General features: G+C 37.6%; 1 protein-coding gene across 1 annotated transcript in view; it reads right to left on the reverse strand.

Annotated features, from left to right (window-relative positions):
- Positions 1–19,837, reverse strand: part of LOC131806485 (protein serrate-like) — a 95,327-nt gene that overhangs the window by 56,113 nt on the left and 19,377 nt on the right. Inside the window, exons 4-8 of the mRNA XM_059130634.1 lie at positions 15,602–15,656; positions 14,830–15,145; positions 6,220–6,353; positions 5,808–5,983; positions 2,109–2,472 (exon numbers count right to left, since the gene is read on the reverse strand). Of these exons, the coding sequence (XP_058986617.1) occupies positions 2,109–2,472; positions 5,808–5,983; positions 6,220–6,353; positions 14,830–15,145; positions 15,602–15,656 (1,045 nt within the window). The remainder of the gene's footprint in view (positions 1–2,108; positions 2,473–5,807; positions 5,984–6,219; positions 6,354–14,829; positions 15,146–15,601; positions 15,657–19,837) is intronic.

Raw genomic sequence — 19,837 nt, forward strand, 5'->3', positions numbered from 1 at the left:
AAATAAGTTTTCAATGTAGGGCCACGTTTGGGATTCTCAAAAGGTAGAGAAGGTTGTGGAGAAAAAATTCCGAAATAAGATCACATTTTGGATTCTCAAAACGTATGGAAGGTTGTAGAGAAAACTTGTCGAAATAGGTCCATATTTGGGATTCTCAAAAGGTAAGGAAGTTTGGGGAGAAAAATTGTCCTTACATTTGGGACTCTCAAAAAGTTGGGGTAGTTGTGAAGAATAGTTATCAATATAGAGATTCGGGATTTTCAAACAGTACTGAAAGATGTAGAGAACATTTCTCAATAAAGGTCCATGTTGGTTTTTCTAAAAAGTAGGGAGAGTTGTGGAGAGTAGTAGTCAATGTAGGCCCACCTTTAGGATTCTCAAAAGGTAGGGAAGTATATGGAGAAAAATTGGCCGTACAGGTTCACATTTAGGATTTTAAAAGGTACGGAAGCTTGGGGAGATAAATGGTCAATATAGGTCCACACTTAGGATTATGAAAAAATAGCGGTAGTTCTGAAGAAAATTTGTAAAAATAGGTCTACAGTTAGGATTCTCCAAGGAGTAAGGGTAGTTCTAAAAAAGTTGTCAATATAGAACCTTATTTGGGATTTTCAAAGAAAAAGGAGGCTTGTGAAGAAAGATTGTGAATCAGGGTCCACGTTTGGGATTCTCAGAAGTAAGAGTAGTTATGGAGAATAATTTTTAATATAGGTCCGCATTTGAGATTTTCAAATGGCAGGGAAGGTTGTGAAGAAAAGTTGTCACTATCGGTCCACGTTTGGGATTCTCAAAGGGGAAGTAGAGATGCGTGTGGTCAATATGGGTTTAGGATTCTCAAAAAGTAGGGAGGATTGTGGGGAGCACGTGTCATTATAGGTACATTTATGGGGTTGGGGGATAGTAGAAAAAATATATCAAAATAGTTCTATATTTGGGATTTTCAAAAGGACGAGGATGCTATGAATAATATTCCTCAATATGGGTCCAAATTTAGGATTCTCAAAAGGTAGAGAAGTTTGTGGAGAAAAGTTGTCAATATAAGTCCAGTTTGTGGTAAAAAACTGTCAATAGGTCCACGTTTTGCTTTCTCAAAAGGTAGAGAAGGTGGTTGAGGTAAACGTTTGAGATTTTCAAAAGGTAGGGATAGTAGCGAAAAATAAAATGGTGAATATAGGTGCAGGTTTAGGTCAGGAACTCTCAAAAGTTTGGGAAGATTGTGGAGAGAGATTGTAAATATAGCTCCACTTTTGAGATTCTCTAAAGGTGTGAAAGGGTGTCTAGAAAAATTGGCAACATAGGCCCACGTTTTTGATTTTACAAAGGTGGGAGACGTTGCGGCAAAAATTTATCAACACTGATCCACATTTGGAATTTTCTGTGACTGTGTAGGGAAATTATGAATATAGGTCCACATTTTGAACTCCGCAAAGCTATGGAAAATATATTCAATGTAAATGGGAGGAAATGTGGAAAAAATCAATAATGGTGTCTAAAGAAGTCCAGTTTTTAGATTCTTCGAAGGCAGGAACTGTTGTGCTAAAAAAAATTGTCAGGTGTAGGTCGTTGGGAATTTTCAGTCGTTAAGGAGATTTGGGAGAAAATAATACGGATTCACATTGGAATTGTCTGGGAATATAGAGTGACGTTTAAGGTACTCGGAAGTACGGGAAGAGAGGCATTTTTTCAATATGGGTCAGTGTTTGGAATTCTGGTAGATTAGGGAAAAATGGTCCCCTTTAGGATTCTCAGCTGGAGGGAAGCTTTGTGGAGAATAATTGTCAAAGAATGTCCGTATGAAGGAAAATTCTTACCAAAAGGTCCATTAGGACCAAATTTTGAGTTTAGAGAACCTCGTGAGATTTGTTTTGCTAAATTTGACAACTCTTTTGACCCACCCTGTATTCCTCCTAACTTCCCCAATAAATATAAAGATTAACAAACAGCATTACACGCAAATGCTTTCGAAAAGGAGAAAGAAAAACCAAAACGTTCAAAATATGATTGCACGAACACACAGCTCTGACAAGGATGACTGCATCGGATGAGAGACGTGAGGGGAGACACAAAACAAATGTAAAATAATATCAAAGTAAATCAAATCCACTTACTTATTTCACATGTTGGACCAGTCCAACCGGGTACACAATCGCAAGTGAATTCCGAAACTGGTGGAATTTGATGATGGCTGTGGCTATTCGACGTAGTTGTGGCTGCATTATGATGGCTAGATTCGTTTGTTGTTGCGGCGGCCGTTGCATTGCTATGGCCATACAGCAACGCTGACAACAATGCCGCTGACGATGTCGGTGATCCTGAATTTAATCCTAGCTGCGGCAAATTGCGTCTATTAACTGGTTTCCCCATGGCCGAACTCAAGTCACGCATAACTCGATATGATGATGACGAAGATGAGGATGCTGACGAAGATGATGATGGTAATCCAGAGCCATTTCGCATTGTGCCTGATGATTCCTGTGAAAGCAAAGCAAAGAAAATGGAAGAAGAAACAAATAAATTGACGAGTTCTCGTAATTGTCCAACAGAGGAAATAAAAATAAACGTTCGAATCACTAAAGCTTAACGTTTATCATACATTTACTTATTACAAATGGGGGGTTCGTTGTTGTTGTTGTTACTATGGCGTTTGCTTAGCCTACAATTAAACGAGAGCTGGAGAGTTAAATACATACATGTTAATCTAAGCCACGGAAGACGGCATGCTTTAAAACAACTAATGGACTAATCACTATTAAGCTGGCAAAACCCATTACTTATCTTGGTTTTCGGCCGGGATGGTTTTCCTTAGTTTGGGGGATTTTGTCACGACTTCGGAAATTATTCGAAAACGTATAAAAGGGGAGCAGCTTTTACACAGAAGATTAAGTTAAAGAGGCCTTCATTAGCCAGAAGACCTTTGAAAGGTCTTCTTTAGCCAGAAGATTTTTGAGAGGTCTTTTGTAGTCAGAAGACCCTTTACAATTCTTCTGTAGTTAGAAGACCCTTGACAGGTTTTTTGTAGCTAGAAGCTAGCTAGGTCTTTTGTAGGTCTTCTGTAGTCAGAAGACCATTGAGAGGTTTTCTGTAGCAAGGAAAACGGTTTTCTGTAGAGGTCTTCTGTAGTCAAAAGACCTTTGAGAGTTCTTGTGTAGCCAAAAGACCTTTGAGAGTTCTTCTGTAGCCGAAAGACCTTTGAGGAGTTTTCTGTAGTCAGAAGACTGTTGAGAGGGCTTTTATAGCCAGAAGAACTTTGGGAGGTCTCCCGTAGTCAGAAGATCATTGAGAGCTCTTCTGTAGCCTGAAGACCCTTTGAGATGTCTTCTGCAGCTAGAGGATCTTTGAGAGGCTTTCTGTTGTCAGCAGACCCTTTAGAGGTTTCTGTAGCCAGAAGACCGCTGAGAGGTCTTCTGTAGCCCAAATGTCTTTTGGCGGTCTTCTGCATTCAGAAGACTTTTGAGAGATCTATCGTGGCTAAAAGTCCATTCAGAGGTTTTCTGTAGCCAGAAAACCCTACAGAGGTCTCCTGATGCCAGAAGATCCTAGAGAGGTAGTCCGGAGACCCTTCAAAGGTCTTCTGTATTCACTTTGCGATTTCCTCTATAGCTACAAGACGTCTTCTGTACCCGGAAGATGTTTTCTGTAGCTAGAAGACCATAGAGAGGCCCTTGTAGCCAGAAACCCGTATAAAGTTGTTCTGTATTCAGAAGACTTTTGAGAGGTCTATCGTAGCCGATGACCGTTGAGAGGCGTTCTGTAGCCAGAAACCCGTTTCGAGGTCTTCTGTATTCAGAAGGCTTTTGAGAAGTCTATGGTAGCCAAAAGACGCTTTAGAGGTATTCTGTAGCCAAAAGAAATGTAAATGAGGTATTCTGTAGCCAGAAGACCATTCAGCGGTATTCGGAAGCCAGAAGTAAACGGTCTTCTGAGATCTTCTGTAGTCAAAAGACCCTTGAGAGGTCTTCAGCAGCCAGGTGACCGTAAAGAATTCAGAATATTATTGAGAGGTCTTCTATAACCAGAAAAACCTTTGAGATTTCCTCTATAGAGGTATTTTGTAGCCACAAGAGGTCTTCTGTAGCTAGAAGACCTTTTAGAGGTTGTTGTAGTCACAATACTGTTAGTAGAAGACTTTGAGAGGTCTCCTGTAGTCAGAATATCTTTGAGAGGGCTTCTGTAGCCAAAAGACCGTTGAGAGATCTTCAGTAGTTAGGAGTCTCATCGGTTTTCTGAACCCCAAAAAAACCGTTAAAGGTCTTCTGTGGTCAGAAGACCTTTCAGTGGTAGCCAGAAAAGTGCTGAGTGGTCTGCTCTAGCCAGGAGGCTGTTTAGAGGCCTTTTGTAGCTATAAGTGATTTTAGAGGCCAGATAACCAGATATTCTGTAGCCAGAAAAGTGCTGAGCGGTCCTCTCTAGCCAGGAGGCTGTTTATATTTTAGAGGTAAGATAACCTTTCAGAGGTCACCTTTGGTCAGGCGTTTTTCTATAGGTCTTCTACTGCCTGAAGATTGATTACAAGTCGACTATATCTAAAAAACCATTTAAAGATCTTCCAAAGCCAGAAGAGTATGTCCATAGTCAGTAAGCTATTTAGAGGTATTTTATAGATGGAAGTCCCATCTTATATCTGGATCTTTAGGTGCAACCTATAGCTATATGACCATTTTTTGAAACCTTTTTCATGATTTCTGTAGAGGGAAAAGCTTTGCTCATTAAAGACTTCAGACAGGCCATCTGCATTTAGAGGATCTTTAAAAGGACTTCTGTCTGAAGGAGGCCTCGGATAGATCTTCAGCATATAGAAGAGCCTTCAATGGTCTTTACAGAAGAATAAATCAGAAAGGTCATCCGTAGAAGCCATCAGAAGGGTCTTCTTTTTATATAAAAGAAAAAAAAAACTCTGCCGAAAGAAGTCCCGAAAAATCCTCTATAGTTAAAAGACCTCGACGAAGTTTTCTGTCTATAAAAGGCTTTGAAAACTTTCCTATCTAAACGCAAATTTTGGGAGGTATTCTGGCTATAGATAACCTTTGTAAATCTCTCTGAATACCAGGGACCTCTGACATTTTTTATATCCTTGGAAGACCTATAATAAATGAGATCTTTGACAGCCTGTGGCTGATGGAGAACTCTCACAGAGATAACCCTTGTAAATCACTGGCTATAGATAACATTTTGTCCTCTCTCTGTATATCAGGGACCTCTGATATTTTTTATATCCTTTGAAGACCTTTGGCAGTCTGTGGCTGATGGAAAACTCTCACAGATCTTGTATATTAAAGACCTATTAAGTGCTCTTAGCTACTAGAGCATTTTGATTGTAAAATTTTCCGTTACCATTCCTTCATTTCAAAATCAAAAATTTGTCCCGCTCCATACATTGTTGTTGCATCAACAACGGCTCAAGAAAATCAATGCAAATTGAATTAAATTCCATAACAAATTGCCGAACAAATTATTAGCCAAAACTAAATTCAATACTGCATAAGCGAATTACCATTCACCGGCAAATAGAGGAGAGATCCAAAGAATTTTGTTGCTATATCACGTATTTTTCATAACCTATGACATTCTAGATTCTTGCGCTTAGCCGAGATGGGAAGCAACGGAATCGATAACAAAGATATTCAAAGATGTAATCTTCCCATCTCCTTGAGATTGCCTTAATCTTGTTTTTTTTTTCCTCTAGAGAATAATGTATCACACGGCATGCTATGCCATGCCATGCCATGATATAAATAAATATTCGAAAATGTAGACACTTAAAGCCAAGGTTATTCCCAACATACACATACATGAATAGGCCCGCTTACCTTTATCGTACAGGTACCACCATTCTTGCATGGCTGCGTTGCACATGGATGCTCTATGATTTCACAACGCTCCCCAGCTAAACCCTCGGCGCATGTGCAGCGAAAGTGATCAGGTGCTGTGTTCTCACAAGTGCCGCCATGTTTGCAGGGTTCATGTGTGCCGCAGTAATTTAAATCTAGTCGGATGTAAAAAAAAGGGAAGAGATAAACGTGAATCATAAGTTTTGTAAAAAACAAAAATGGTAAAATATTAAACTTAAATCAGCTGAAGCTGAAAAATACAACAATGAGTTCGTTGTATGTAAATTATCGCCGAGAATTTTGATTGGCGATTTGTATTGAGTTCATGCGGATATTAGCGTATGTGAGATGATTTGTTCAGCCATAATTTAGTTGCAATTTAATGACTCACCTTGATCGCACAGAATGCCACCCCAATTTGTATCACATTTACATGTCCAGGCCTCACCGTAACAAGAGCCATGCTTACAGCCCGGATAGACGACACATTCATTGCACAATGGACCCTGCCAGCCAGGTCGACAACTGAAAACAAAAAAAAAACGAAGATAAGGAAGGGGGGAATAAAAAAACAATTAAATTGATATTGTTTCCTGCAAAACCCCATAAAATATCTAAGGAGTAAATCCACAAACTCACTAACTCCTCGAATTGACCTCTTTTATGCACATTTTTTACATTTTAGGCACTTCTCTGGGTAGCTAAATCAGAATGGCCAATAACATTTCAAAATATTTAGATATTTTGTAAAATATTTTTGAATGACAATTTGGGAAACATTGAAAGATTTATAATTCAAGAACTAATTTTTTTAAGGAAATCAGATTTCTCCGATTTTTTCGAAGAGTGGTCCTTTGTGGATGAGGTAGCAGAAGTGGTTCGCAGATATATGTCATCTTCACAACAGATCTTGTCCTACCAAAAATGTTTGTGCGTGTGTGAAATTTGAGTAGAGTTGAGCGTTTTGTTTGTCAAAATCTTGAACCCTATGTGGGGGAGGTATCAGAAGAAATTGTCCGATCTCTACAATCTTTATATCAGATCTTGTGTTGATGGAAATATAGAGATGGAGCAAGTCTGAATGAAATCGGATGTTAATTTCCCGTTTTATGAGCTTCATGGATATATAAGATTTTTACCCTTTGTGGAGGTACCAGAAGAAGTGGACCGATATATCCCATTTTCACAGCAGATCTTGTGTTAATAGAAACATAGAATCAAAACATTTCGCGTTTTATGAGCCTGATGGATATTGTTATGGGGAAATGTTGACTACTAAGTGGGGAAGGTAGCAAAAGGGGTGGATCGATATCCACCATCTTCACACCAGATCTTGTGCTCGTAGAAATATTGGCATGTGTGAAATTTGAAGAGAATCGGAAGTTTATTTCGCGCTTTTATACCCTCCACCATAGTATGGAGGGTATATTAAGTTTGTCATTCCGTTTGTAACAACTCGAAATATACATTTTAGACCCCACAAAGTATATATATTCTTGATCAGCATAAAATTCTATGTCGATTTATCAATGTCCGTCCGTCTGTCCGTCTGTAGAAATCACTCTAGCTTCCGAACGAAATGAAGTAAGTTGATCAAATTTTACTCAAATGTGTATTATGTCTGCAGGACTTTTGGTATTGAAAATGGGCTATGTAGGTCCACGTCTTCGTATAGCCCCCATATAACGGTACCTCCCGATATTCGGTATTTTAATGATTTTAGCGACATTATTTACCGGAACTGTTTCACATTTGGTATTTGAAGTTCGTAGTGGACACTACAGCCTAAGACAGAAAATGACAAATGTTGGTCCACGTCTTCGCATAGCCCCCATATGATGGTACCCCCGATATATTCGGTATTTTGGTGATTTTAGCGAAATTATTTTCCGGAATTGTTTAAAATTTGGTATTTAAAGTTCGTAATGGATACTACAGCATATGACAGGAGATTCTCTGTGCAGGTTCACGTCTTCGTATAGCCCCCATATAACGGTACCCCAATCTTCGGTATTTTGATGATTTCAGCAATGTTGGTCCACAATTCCGGTAAATAATGTCGCTGTTTGGTGAATAAAATTAATCAAAATTTTTATCCCTTGTGGGGCAGATACCGGAAAAAGTGGTCTGAAAAAATATGATAGGAATCTTGGGACCTGCCAAGGATCCATTCTCCTTCTGTAAAGTAAAATATCGACCTTTTGTGGGGTAGGTTCCAGATGGAGTGAACCGATATTGTCCTTCTCCGAATTCGAGTTATTATGATGTACCAAGTTTGGTCCAAATCGGATACTCCCTTCGAGATCTATAGTGCGCACCAGCCAGCCAGCCAGGCAGACAGACGGACGTACAAACTTAGATAGACCCCAAATGTCTTGAAACGGATTTGCTCCACAGAGACCTAGGGCCTACATATACCCTCTCTGTCATATGGCTGAGGGTATAAAAATGTCCTCTTTTCCGAGGGACTAAATGGGATTATTTTAAGAAAAATCTATTTTCAAAAAAGACAAAATGATTATTTTCAAAATAACCAATGGACCAACTTACCTATGTTCGTGTATTTAATACAAATTATTTTCGCGAGGTCTACGTAAAATTGGAATCGTAATCTCGTGGATTTTTAATCTAACTTTTTATAAGCACTTCAAAAGGAATAATTATCAAGAACCTCAATATCAAATTTTAAAATCCTAGCCCTATTCCTTCACCAAATACCAAATTTAGTACGAAAAGGTATTTTTCGTAGAACTTTAGTGCACATTCCATAACCATCTGCATATCTCAACGACAGACCCCGACAATGAAATTCATATCAAATTTCAGGATTTTAGCCCTTTTCCTTCACCCAATACCAAATATAGTATTAAATGGTACTTTTCGTACAAAATATAGAACCATTCAGTACTCTTCGTATACATTTCCGAAACCATTTTTATATGTCCAGGTTACACATGAATAGCGATCCTAATAGCAAATTTGAGATTTCAAATATCAATTGTTCAACCAATACCAAATTCTACCAAATATAGTAATATTTAGAACTTTTCGTGCATTTGTTGTTCATATTTCCAAAACCACCATAATTCATCGACCTTACTTTCGAGTCATGATTCTAATACCTAATTCCAAGGTTTTACCTTTATCCGTTTACATAACACGAAAGCTACCATTTTAGAAGTTAAGTACAATTTCAGAACTTTTCGTAACCTTAAAGTTCAAATTTCCAAAAAAAAAAAAAAAAATGTGGTACTTCAATCCTACATATCATCAGTGACTCTAAGTCCAAATTTCACAATTCCAACTCTATCTTTTCGCCACAGTTCAAATTTGTACCAAATAAAGTACCATTTAGTACACCTAAGTACGAATTTCCAAAGCTTCCTACATTCCCCAATTCTACACTCCCACAGTAATCCCAATTGCAAGTTTTAAGATTCCACCTTTTTGTTTCGTCCAAATTTAAATTGTACCAAATTTAGTTCCATGTGCTACGCATACGTACGAATTTCGGAAACTACCTCTATATCCCAATTCTACACTCCGACAGTAATCATATTTTCAAATTTCAGGATACCAGCTCTATTAGTTCAGCCAAATCCAAATTGTACTAAATTTAGTACATTTATATGTAATTTAGCACATTTATCGCATTCAGGCACTCCAAAAGTAATGGTTATTCTGATTGTCTGGATTCCAGCTCTATCGGTTCTCCCAAAACTTAAATTTTAGCAAATTTAGTATTATTTAGTAAACATGAGTTCGAATTTCTAAAACTACGTACCCCTAAATCTATGTTATCTTATTTCTAAATTTCAGCATTCCAGCTTTATTAGTTCACCCAACTTTAAATTGTACCAAATTTCGTACCATTTAGCACACATAAGTATACATTTCGATAACTACAGCCATATCCCAATTCTACCTGCCGCCAGTGATGTTAATTTCAAATTTCTGGATTCTAGCTCCATTCGCTTCTGAAAATTCGAATTGTACCAACACTTAGTATCGTTTAGTACTTTTTATATACATGAGTATGACTTCCAAAATTACCCTCTTAAATCGACCCTACTTCTTAACCTTGATTCCCATTCCAAATTTCAAGTTTTTAACTTAAACCATTCCCATGATATGATTTGGAATCAAATGTGGTACATTTTAGTACTTTTCGTACACTTATAGTTCGAATTTCCAAAAACCCTTTGGCACATTCATCATCCGATTCATTCCAATTTAAAGAGTTCCAGCTCTATTGGTTCGAATACAAAGTATACCATAATTAGTACCTTTTATTATTTTTCGTACCTTTCTAGTACGAATTTTCAAAAACCCGGTCTTATCTAACACCTTCGGACATAGAGTGACCATCACCCATTTCAAGATTCGAGCTTCAGCCGTATCGTCTGGGCGTTGATTCTCAGTCAGTCAGTACATATAAATTAATTTCCAATAAAATATAAGAGATCGGGGAAGACAAAAAATTTGGCTTGGGCAGGAGAAACATAGCTCATAGAACATTACAAGCATAACTTGGTGGAGTTGTAAGCAGAAGGATAAGATTTAAGTACACTCCGTTTCAAATACCACCATAGAGAATTTCGGTTGTATTTAAAGCCTAAACCAAGCTTTGTTTTCTTGCCAAGTTGGGTAAACGTATGATGACAACCCTCGGCATCTTGCCATACTTTTCCCATCCTTGCTACACTGTATTTAGAAATCCCGAAAATAACAACAGCAACAAAAAATTAAAGTAGACAAAGATCAATGATGGCCAACATCAGCCATATATTTATTTGTTAACCATCAATAGGTCAGAATTGGGTTGCAACAACAGTTAGTCCGGCAGTCTCTCATACCAATTTGTATACCTAGCACTTAGTTGGGTCGGTCATAGACAATGTTCACATTTTTATGTTTGGCAAGGTTTGACCTGAGAAATAAGTTATTTATTTGCTTGGATTTACTTAACCATACAGCAGCATGCTGTTACTAAGCAATTTTATTATCTCTGCAGATGCTTTATAATGCCAAAAAATCACATCGAAGGAGATATTGTGGTGGTGGTGTGTGTGTGTTTTTAATTTTTTTAGAACAAAGGTGGAGCTAGTAGTTTTAAAAATGTTTGAAAAATATTTCAGGAATGTGAAGTTCTTTTTATGGTTGATGTTAAAATGCGGTTTAGTTATATGTATGTCTTGTTGGTTTCTGTTTTATGACATCTAATCTGGGAGAATCAGTTGAGCAACATCAATGAATAATGAATTTGGTACCGTTATTATATCCTCAGTTATACTGCCGGTATATATCACTTGATACGACCAAAACGTGTCCCATCGAAATAACGGTTTTAGACCCTAGGTCTCTTTGGACCAAATCAATTTCAGAACAATTTGGAGTCGATCTAGGGGTGTCCGTCTGTCTGTTCCTCTGTCTGCCTGGAGAACTCTCGAAGGGAGCATTCAATTTAGTCCAAACTTGGTACATCGTAATATTGTTATCAAACTTAGATCGTGTTCGAAAATGAGTAAAATCGGTTCACTTCTTCTGGTATCTCCAAAAACCGCAAAAGGTCAACATTTTCAAAGGAATCATAAGAAGAGAAAGGATCCTTCGATTTTGTGCCAACTTTGCATATCCCAATATTTTTGTCAGTGCTAAGTCGTCTGTGCAAGTGGACAATATCGGCCCACTTTATCCCGCATGTGAAATGGAAGTTTTAATGTTTTCAAAATTTGCACGTCCCAGTATTTTTAGCAATACAAGATTTGATGTGAAGACGGAATATATTGGACTACTTCATCATGTACCTCCCCCACAAAGGGTCGAAATTTGGAATAAATATAATTGTTATAAAATGCGAAATCAGCATCAGATTCTCTTCAAATGCACCGCATCCCAATATTTTTATTAGCACAAAATTCGGTATGAAGATGAGATATATCGGTCACTCTTTCTGGTACCTCCCCCATAAAGGTTCATAATTTTGCATAATTATATTTATCATAAAATGCGAAATAACCATTAGATTCTCTTCAAATTCACCACATCCCAATATTTTCATTAGCATAAGACCTGGTTTCAAGATGGGATATATCGGTCTACTCCTTCTGATATCCCCCCAAAGAGGATCATAATTCTGAATAGACATGAGGTTCGTAAAACATTAATGAGCTTCCGATTCTTTTTAAAATCGGCACATCTCAATATTTCTGTCAACAAAAAAGCAGGTTTGTATCGGACCACTCCTTCAAGTACCTCCCCCACAAAAAAGCCAAAGGGTCACTCCAATTCTCATCAAATTTCACACATTTAATTTTTTTAATAGCACAAGATCTGGTGGGATACATCGGTTCACCCCATCTGGTACCTCCCCTACAAAAAGTTAAAGTTTTGAATAACCAAGAAGTTCGTAAAACGCGAAATGAACATCTGAGTCTTTTCAAATCCGTCAGATTTCATAATTTCTATAAAAACAAAACCCGGTCTGAATATGGGATGTGTCGGACCACTCCTTCTGGTACCTCCCCCACAAAGAGTTAAAGTTTCGAATAACCCTAAGGTTCGTAAAACGCGAAATGAACATCTGATTCTTTTTAAACTCGACAGATCTCAGTATTTCTATGAAAACAAAACCAAGTCTGAAGATGGAATGTGTCGGGCCACTCCTTCTGGTACCTCCCACACAAAGGTTTTTAACAAATGAGAGTTTGATTGTCTTCAAATTTCGCACATCGAATTTTTTTAATAACACAAGATCTGGTATATAGGTTGTCTTCAAACTTTACACATTCTAATACTTTTATTAACACAAGATCTGGCGTGAAGGTAGGATATATCAGTCCACTCTTTCTGGTATCTCCCCCACAATGTGTCAAAATTTTGAATAGCCATGAGGCTTATAAAATGCGAAATAAGCCTTAGATTCTCTTCAAATTCACCAAAATCCCAAAGTTTTTATTAGCACATGATCTGGTTTGCTGATAGGATATATCGGTCCACTTTCTCTGGTACTTCCCTTACAACGGGTCAAAATTTGGAATAATTATAGCTCTTATAAAATGTGAAACAAGATTCCGATTGTCTTCAAACTTTTCACATTCTAATATTTTTATTTACACAAGACCTGGTGTGAAGGTATAAAGTATCGGTCCCCCCCTAGTTGTACATCCCCCACAATGGGTCAAAATTTCGAATAATCATGAAGCTAAAAAAACGAGAAGTGCGCTTCCGATTTCTCTCAAACTCAGCACATTCCGATATTTCTATCAACATAAGATCTGATGTGAAGATGGGATGTATCGGTCCAGTGCTTCAGGTACCACCCTCACAACGGGTCAAAATTTTGAATAGCCATGAAGTTCGTAAAACGCGAAATGAGCAACATATTATTTTCAAACTCGGCACATCTCAATATTTTTTTATAAACACAAAACCAGGTCTAAGGGTGGTATGCGTCGGACCACTCCTTCTCGTACCTCACCCACAGCGGGTCAAAATTTTGAATTATTTTTTCTCTCATAAAATTCGAAACTTGAAATTCGATTTATTCGGTGTATACCAATATTTTTAATAACGCAAGTTCCGCAACCTTATAGATGTCGACCTATCCTTCTGGAATCTCTCCCACAAAAACAGTCGTCGATTCTTTTGAAACTTGGTATGTCTGCATATTTTTGCTAAGACAAAGATCAGTTGTGAATATGGAATATATCGGCTCACTCCTTAATGTACCTCCCCAAAAAAAGGGAGAAATTTTAATTACAATTCTAATTCGATTTAGTCATGTCCGCCTGTCTGTCTGTTGAATTGAGATAGAAGACTAAAATTTTGCACACGTGTTTATTTTTCCAGTAGGCAGGTTAAGTTCGTAAATGGGTCATGTAGGTCCACGTTTTCATATAACCCCCATATAACAGTACCTCCAGATATTCGGTATTTTGATGATTTTAGCGACATTATTCACCGGAATCGTTTCAAATTTGGTATTTGAAGTTCGAAAAGCATACTACAGCCTAAGACAGAAAATTGTCTATGCAGGTCCACGTCTTCGTATAGCCACCATATAATGGTACCTCCCGATATTCGGTAGTTTGATGATTTTAGCGACATTATTCACCGGAATTGTTTCAAATTTGGTATTTGAGATTCGTAATAGATACTATAGCCTATGACAGAAAATTGTCTTTGCAGGTTCACGTCTTCGTATAGCCCCCATATAACGGTACCTCCCGATATTCGGTATTTTGATGATTTAAGCGACATTATTCACCGGAATTGTTTCATATTTGGCATTTGAAGTGCGAAATATAGTCTGAGACAGTCTGTGACAGAAAATTGTCTATGCAGGTCCAGGTCTTCGTTTAGGTTCCATATATCAGTACCTCCTATATTCGGTAGTTTGATAGTAGTTTAGGTAAAATACCCACCGACATTGTTTGAGATGTCGTATTTGAAGTTCGTAATGGTTCAGCCAATGGCAGAAAATTGTCTATGCTGGTCCAGGTCTTCGTACAGCTCCGATATAACGGTACCTCTCTATATGCCATATTTTGATGATTTTAGCTACATTTACCGTTTATTTCAAGTTTCGAATTAGAATATGGTAATAACTTATGACAAACAATGCCTTCGTACGTCCACGTCGTATAGACCCCAATATAACGGCTATATTCGGTATTTTTAAAATTTTAACAGAATTTTTTAAGGATTTTATTTTTTAAAAGTTCGGCCCGGCCGAACTTACTGCTTTTTAACTTGTTTCTTTTTACACCGTTGTTTTTTCACATCGCTTTCAACATTTCTAGTTCCAGGTCATTTCCTCCATTAAAGTCGGTTAAAGCAACAATAATAAAAACAACATTATATTTCTTAATAGCACCCATGTGACACTCACATAGCGGAATACCTCAAGTAATTATGATATGTATGTAAAAATATATATGACACTTTTGTTGGCTTTTCTTTTTTATGTCATTTTCTCTACTTCGTTTCATTTACTTACTCGCATTCACCCGGCTTATCACATTTCCCATGGACGGGGTCACAGCCCAGTTTACATATGGCCTTTTCACAATTGTCACCCGTCCAACCGTTCAAACAGATCTTCTCGCCCTGCGGCCCACAGTCGTAGTGACCAAAACGATCGTTACGTGATCGGCAAAATGTCGTACACGTCGTATTGTAGTAGGTAGCTGCACACTGAACTCTGACACGATAGGTAATTCGGGCATTTCGACCGATATGATCCAATGTTTTCCATTCGGGCGATGGTAGGATGACGCTGGAGAATGATGTTTCTTCAATTAACCTTTCGGAATCTGGCGGGGATGTTGTTGTTCCAGTGAAATGGGTGGCACAATCGATGAAGTTAGTTGCAATGGATTTGAAAATGAAACACAAAATGGGTGGTATAGTCATGGCCATCATCATCATCATAGACATCGACATCATCATCATTGTTGTTGTTGTTGTTGCAGTTGTTTTTGTTTGTTTTAGAAAATGGAAATTTTTTTGTATTGTCATGTTGTAGGTTTCCAAACGAACACAATTTTGTTGTTTTGTGAAATTGGTTGGTTGTTGGGTGGATAGTCAAGGAGTAGCCATTGTTCACATGAATTTGCGATTTGTTTATAACAACCCAAGACGGAAGTTGGGAAAATGCAATGCCAAGAAAATGAAAGAAAATAAATAGGTTTTATTTCGAATTACGTAAAAACTCGATTTTTACTGATTTTAGATTTAAGGAAATTAAAATAATAAAGTAAAATACTCACCCGGATATGAAACATTGTACATATCCAATGCTTGAAGAATTAATGTAAAGGATTTCTGCAAAAAAAAAAGAAATAAAAAAAATTATAAAAAAAATAAAACACAAAGCTATAAAAAGGAGTCAGTCAATAGAAAAATTATGATAACGGAATTATGATAACGGAAAAGCTTTTCTATGAACTTTATAGACCGCAGAGCTATATTCTAGGGATAGAAGAGATTTCCAAGGTTTCCTATGGACAGTGAGATGAAAAAAACTGCAACAAACTTCGGACTGCTGTCATTTCTAAGGCATTCGTCTGACAGCTGTTAAAATTATTTCAGTGACAGCTCATTATGTTGTTTACACGCATACAAAAGCATTTTGGTGAGAATTTCCTAGAAAAAAAGTTATTCGTGATGGTATTCAAGCGTGATAGTGTGATTTCTTTATATTTGGCTGGAAAACCACAAGTGGCTATCGTGAGAGCACTCCAGCATTTAAACGTGAATCTTTTTATCTCGTAGCATCGCTCGTTACCGTGATACTGGTAGCGTAGCCCGACGTCAAGGAATTGGACGGAAAAAAAATAGCAACATCAGCAAAAATGGTTAAAAAAGTAAAGAATCGACTTGATCGAAACCCGGGTCGCAGTCGCCGAAAAATGGCTGGTGAGCAATATTCCATTCGGCCATTGAAATTCCACAAGGTGCTAGAACTTCAACCGCAACAGAAAGATAGAATAGACTCACAATTGCTAAAGGGTTACTTCGCTTGACCGAAAGTGGTGAACTGCCGAATTTGATTCGTTGTCCAGCAGTTTGTAAACAACAAAATGATCGTGGTTACTTGCCAAAGAGGTCAGCTGAAAATGTGCACCTTCGGTTGGCCACCAGAACTCAAGCGCTGGCCGTGGTGATGGTGTGGGCCACCATAACAGCCGCGCTCCGCTCGTATTAATCGACGGTGGCATCAGAATAAATGTCGAATATTATCGCGAAAATATTTTAGAGGGTGTATTAAAGCCTAGGGCATGCAAACATTTTGGCCGCAGACCTTGGGCATTACAACAGGACTCAGCACCATCGCTCTCAGCACGCGCCACCCAAGAATGGTTACAACATGAGTACCTCGCTTTAATGACCACCAACAACTCCATATACGGAAAGCAAGCAAGACGTCCGTCTGTCCATGTATTCTTGTGAACAAAATGCAGGTCGCATTTATTATCCGATTGAGATGAAATTTTCCAAACAACATTCGTTTGGCCCAAGGACGAACCTTATTGAAATTGGAGATAATCCTTAAAAATTTAGATATAGCTCCCATATATATCTTCGTCCGATTTGCCTTTTATTGTGCACCAAACGTGTAATATTGGTCCGAATAGTATTGATTTTTGCACATACAACCAAATTAGGCCTGAAAATAAGTATGCCAAATTTGATCGAAATCGGTTCAGATATAGCTATAGCTCCCATATATATTTTTCATCCGATTTGTTATTTTTATCCTCTGCAGCCGTAATATGCACTCTGTAACAACAATATTTGGGGAAATATATCAAATGCAGCTCAGAAATACCTTTGCTACATTTTATCGAGATCGGTTCGGATTTGGATGTATCTCCCATATATAACTTCGTCCGATTTAACTTTAATTGTGCACCAAACGTCTAATATTTGTCCAAATGGGATGAAATTTGGTACTTACGACCGAATTGAGTCTAAAAGCTAGTATGGCTAGTATTTGGTGAAGATCGGTACAGATATAGCTATAGCTCCCACATATATTGTTCATCCGATTTGTCATATTTGTTACCCACAGCCGTAATATGCACTCCGTAACAACGATATTCAGGGAAATATGTGAAATACAGCTCAGAAATATCTTTGCCAAATTTTATCAAGATCGGTTCAGATTTGGATATAGCTCCATATATAACTTCGTCCGATTTACTTTTTATTGTGCACCAAACGTCTAATATTTGTCCTATTTGAATGGAATTTGGCACATACGAATTGGGTCTAGAAGCTAGTATGCCAAATTTGGTGAAGATCGGTTCAGATATAGCTATAGCTCCCATATATATTGTTCACCCGATTTGTTACTTTTAATAGTTATGCGGAGCTCCACTAAATTAGCAAAGTGGTGTAGGGTATCATAAAGTCGGCCCCGCCCGACTATAAGACTTTCTTTACTGGTTCTTGTTAAATTACAATCGCATGGTGTCAGGATTAGGGACAAAATAGAAGCTTACAGTCTTTTGAGACGATCGCAAAATATTTAGGGGATGAAATGAATCAAAGACATGCAATTTTTTTCATATAGTTGTCGCTTTTCGGACATGATACTTAAAATATAAATTTAATATACTCGGATATAATACTTTGTGATGTTAAAGAAAATCCTTGTAGAATTACCTCTATTTTTTATACGAATTTCTCTTTTACCTCTACAACAGCATCTTCAAATTACGATTATTATAGCTGTATTGCAACTTAAAATTATTGTTCTCAGTAGACACAAAACAATGATCTTGTCATTTTATTATCCCTGCAACTGGAGGAAGAAAATTATATTACAGATGCCCCAAGATTGTCTGGTAGATCAAATAAATGAAAGAACAGAACCTTCCACCTTCCCATCTTCACAACTTGGCGCTTGAGCAGTACTGAAAATAGCCCAAACGAAAAGTAGTTAAGCTAGCAGTCCAGTCTAGTGTTGCGTCTAGAGTGGCAACTTCCTCACCGGAGTTGCAACGTAAAAGTGTGTCGTTGCTGGCAGTTCTTTAGACTTTTAAATGAGAATTTCCTGACTTCCAGCTGGTCAACAACGACGACGAGGATGATGATGACGACGAAGTCGTTGCAACTTTAATTGCTTTCGAGTTTTTTCTTTACGATTTTTCGTCTACATAGATTACAAGGTTGTTGCTGGCCGAGGAAGAAGACAACATTGGGAAATTTCCAATATTTTCATTTAATCATACAGTGTCCGACAAATCATGTTGCATCTACGCCATGGATCTAAGCCGTAAATCTTTTATCTGTCTATATCTAAATGCAGTGAAGGAAGGGATTTTTCTTGCCACAAAACAAGCACTGATTTTGGCGTAAGAGCGGTAAGAAGAAAACAAGTAAAAAAGTTGTGAGTTCGACAGGACCGAACTTTGAATACCCTCCACCATTTGGTACAAAATTTGGCAATTTTCCAAAAAAAATCTATTAAAAATTATGTTAAAATCTTAAAAACCCCGAATGTAGTCGTATATTAGGGTCTATACGACGAGGTGGACCTGCATAGGCAGCATTTGTCATAAGCTATTATAATATTCAAATGCTTAACTTCTTAAAAAAAAAATCTGTTTATAATAAAATACCGAGTATAGGGAGGTACAATACGTGGACCTACACATACAATTTTCTGTAATAGGCTGTAGTATCCATTACGAACTTCAAATACAAAATTTGAAATAATTCCGGTAAATAAAAATCATCAAAATACCGTATATCGGGGGTACCGTTACATGGGGCCTATACGAAGACGTGGATCTGCACGGACAATTTTCTGTCACAGGTAATAACCATTACGAACTTCAAATGTGAAATTTGAAACAGTTCCGGTAAATAATGTCGCTCAAAATTATCAAAATACCGAATATCAGGGGGACCTGCTGTATATCAAATGTATTCAAAAGGCCTACAGAAGGTCTTTTAGTCTATTAAAGACCTATTAACGAGTTTCGGTTTACAGAAAGCCAAATGTCTCTAGAAGACCTTAAACATTTTTATAGTTATTTTTTAGGGTCACTTCTTATGGAAGGCACTGTAAAGCTCTTGCCTCTGTAGAGGATAAAGAAAAACTTATCTATGTAATGAAGTACTTTTTTATCCATTGAATTACTTGAAATACTCTTCTGTCCATAGAAGACCTTGATACGTTGTTCTGTCCATAGGATTCCCTGAAGAACTAACTCATACTCAGAACACCCTGGAAAGCTTTTCTGTCTTTGGAAGTCCTTGAAAGTTTTCCTGTCTCTAGACGACCTTGGAAAGCTCTGCTAAAACAAAGCGCCATTAAAAGGGTTCAGCCTATAAAATACTTTGAATCTGTCTAGTGAAGACTAGAGAAGCTCTTCTGCCTTTGTATACCCTGTACAGTTCATCAGACTAAAAATACTTAGAAAAGCTTTCCCTTCAATAGAATTCCTTAAAAAGTTCTTCTTTACATAGAAGACCTCGAAAAGCTATTCCAT

This window comes from Musca domestica, unplaced genomic scaffold (assembly GCF_030504385.1).
Source record: "Musca domestica strain aabys unplaced genomic scaffold, Musca_domestica.polishedcontigs.V.1.1 1, whole genome shotgun sequence".
NCBI classification, from domain to species: domain Eukaryota; kingdom Metazoa; phylum Arthropoda; class Insecta; order Diptera; family Muscidae; genus Musca; species Musca domestica.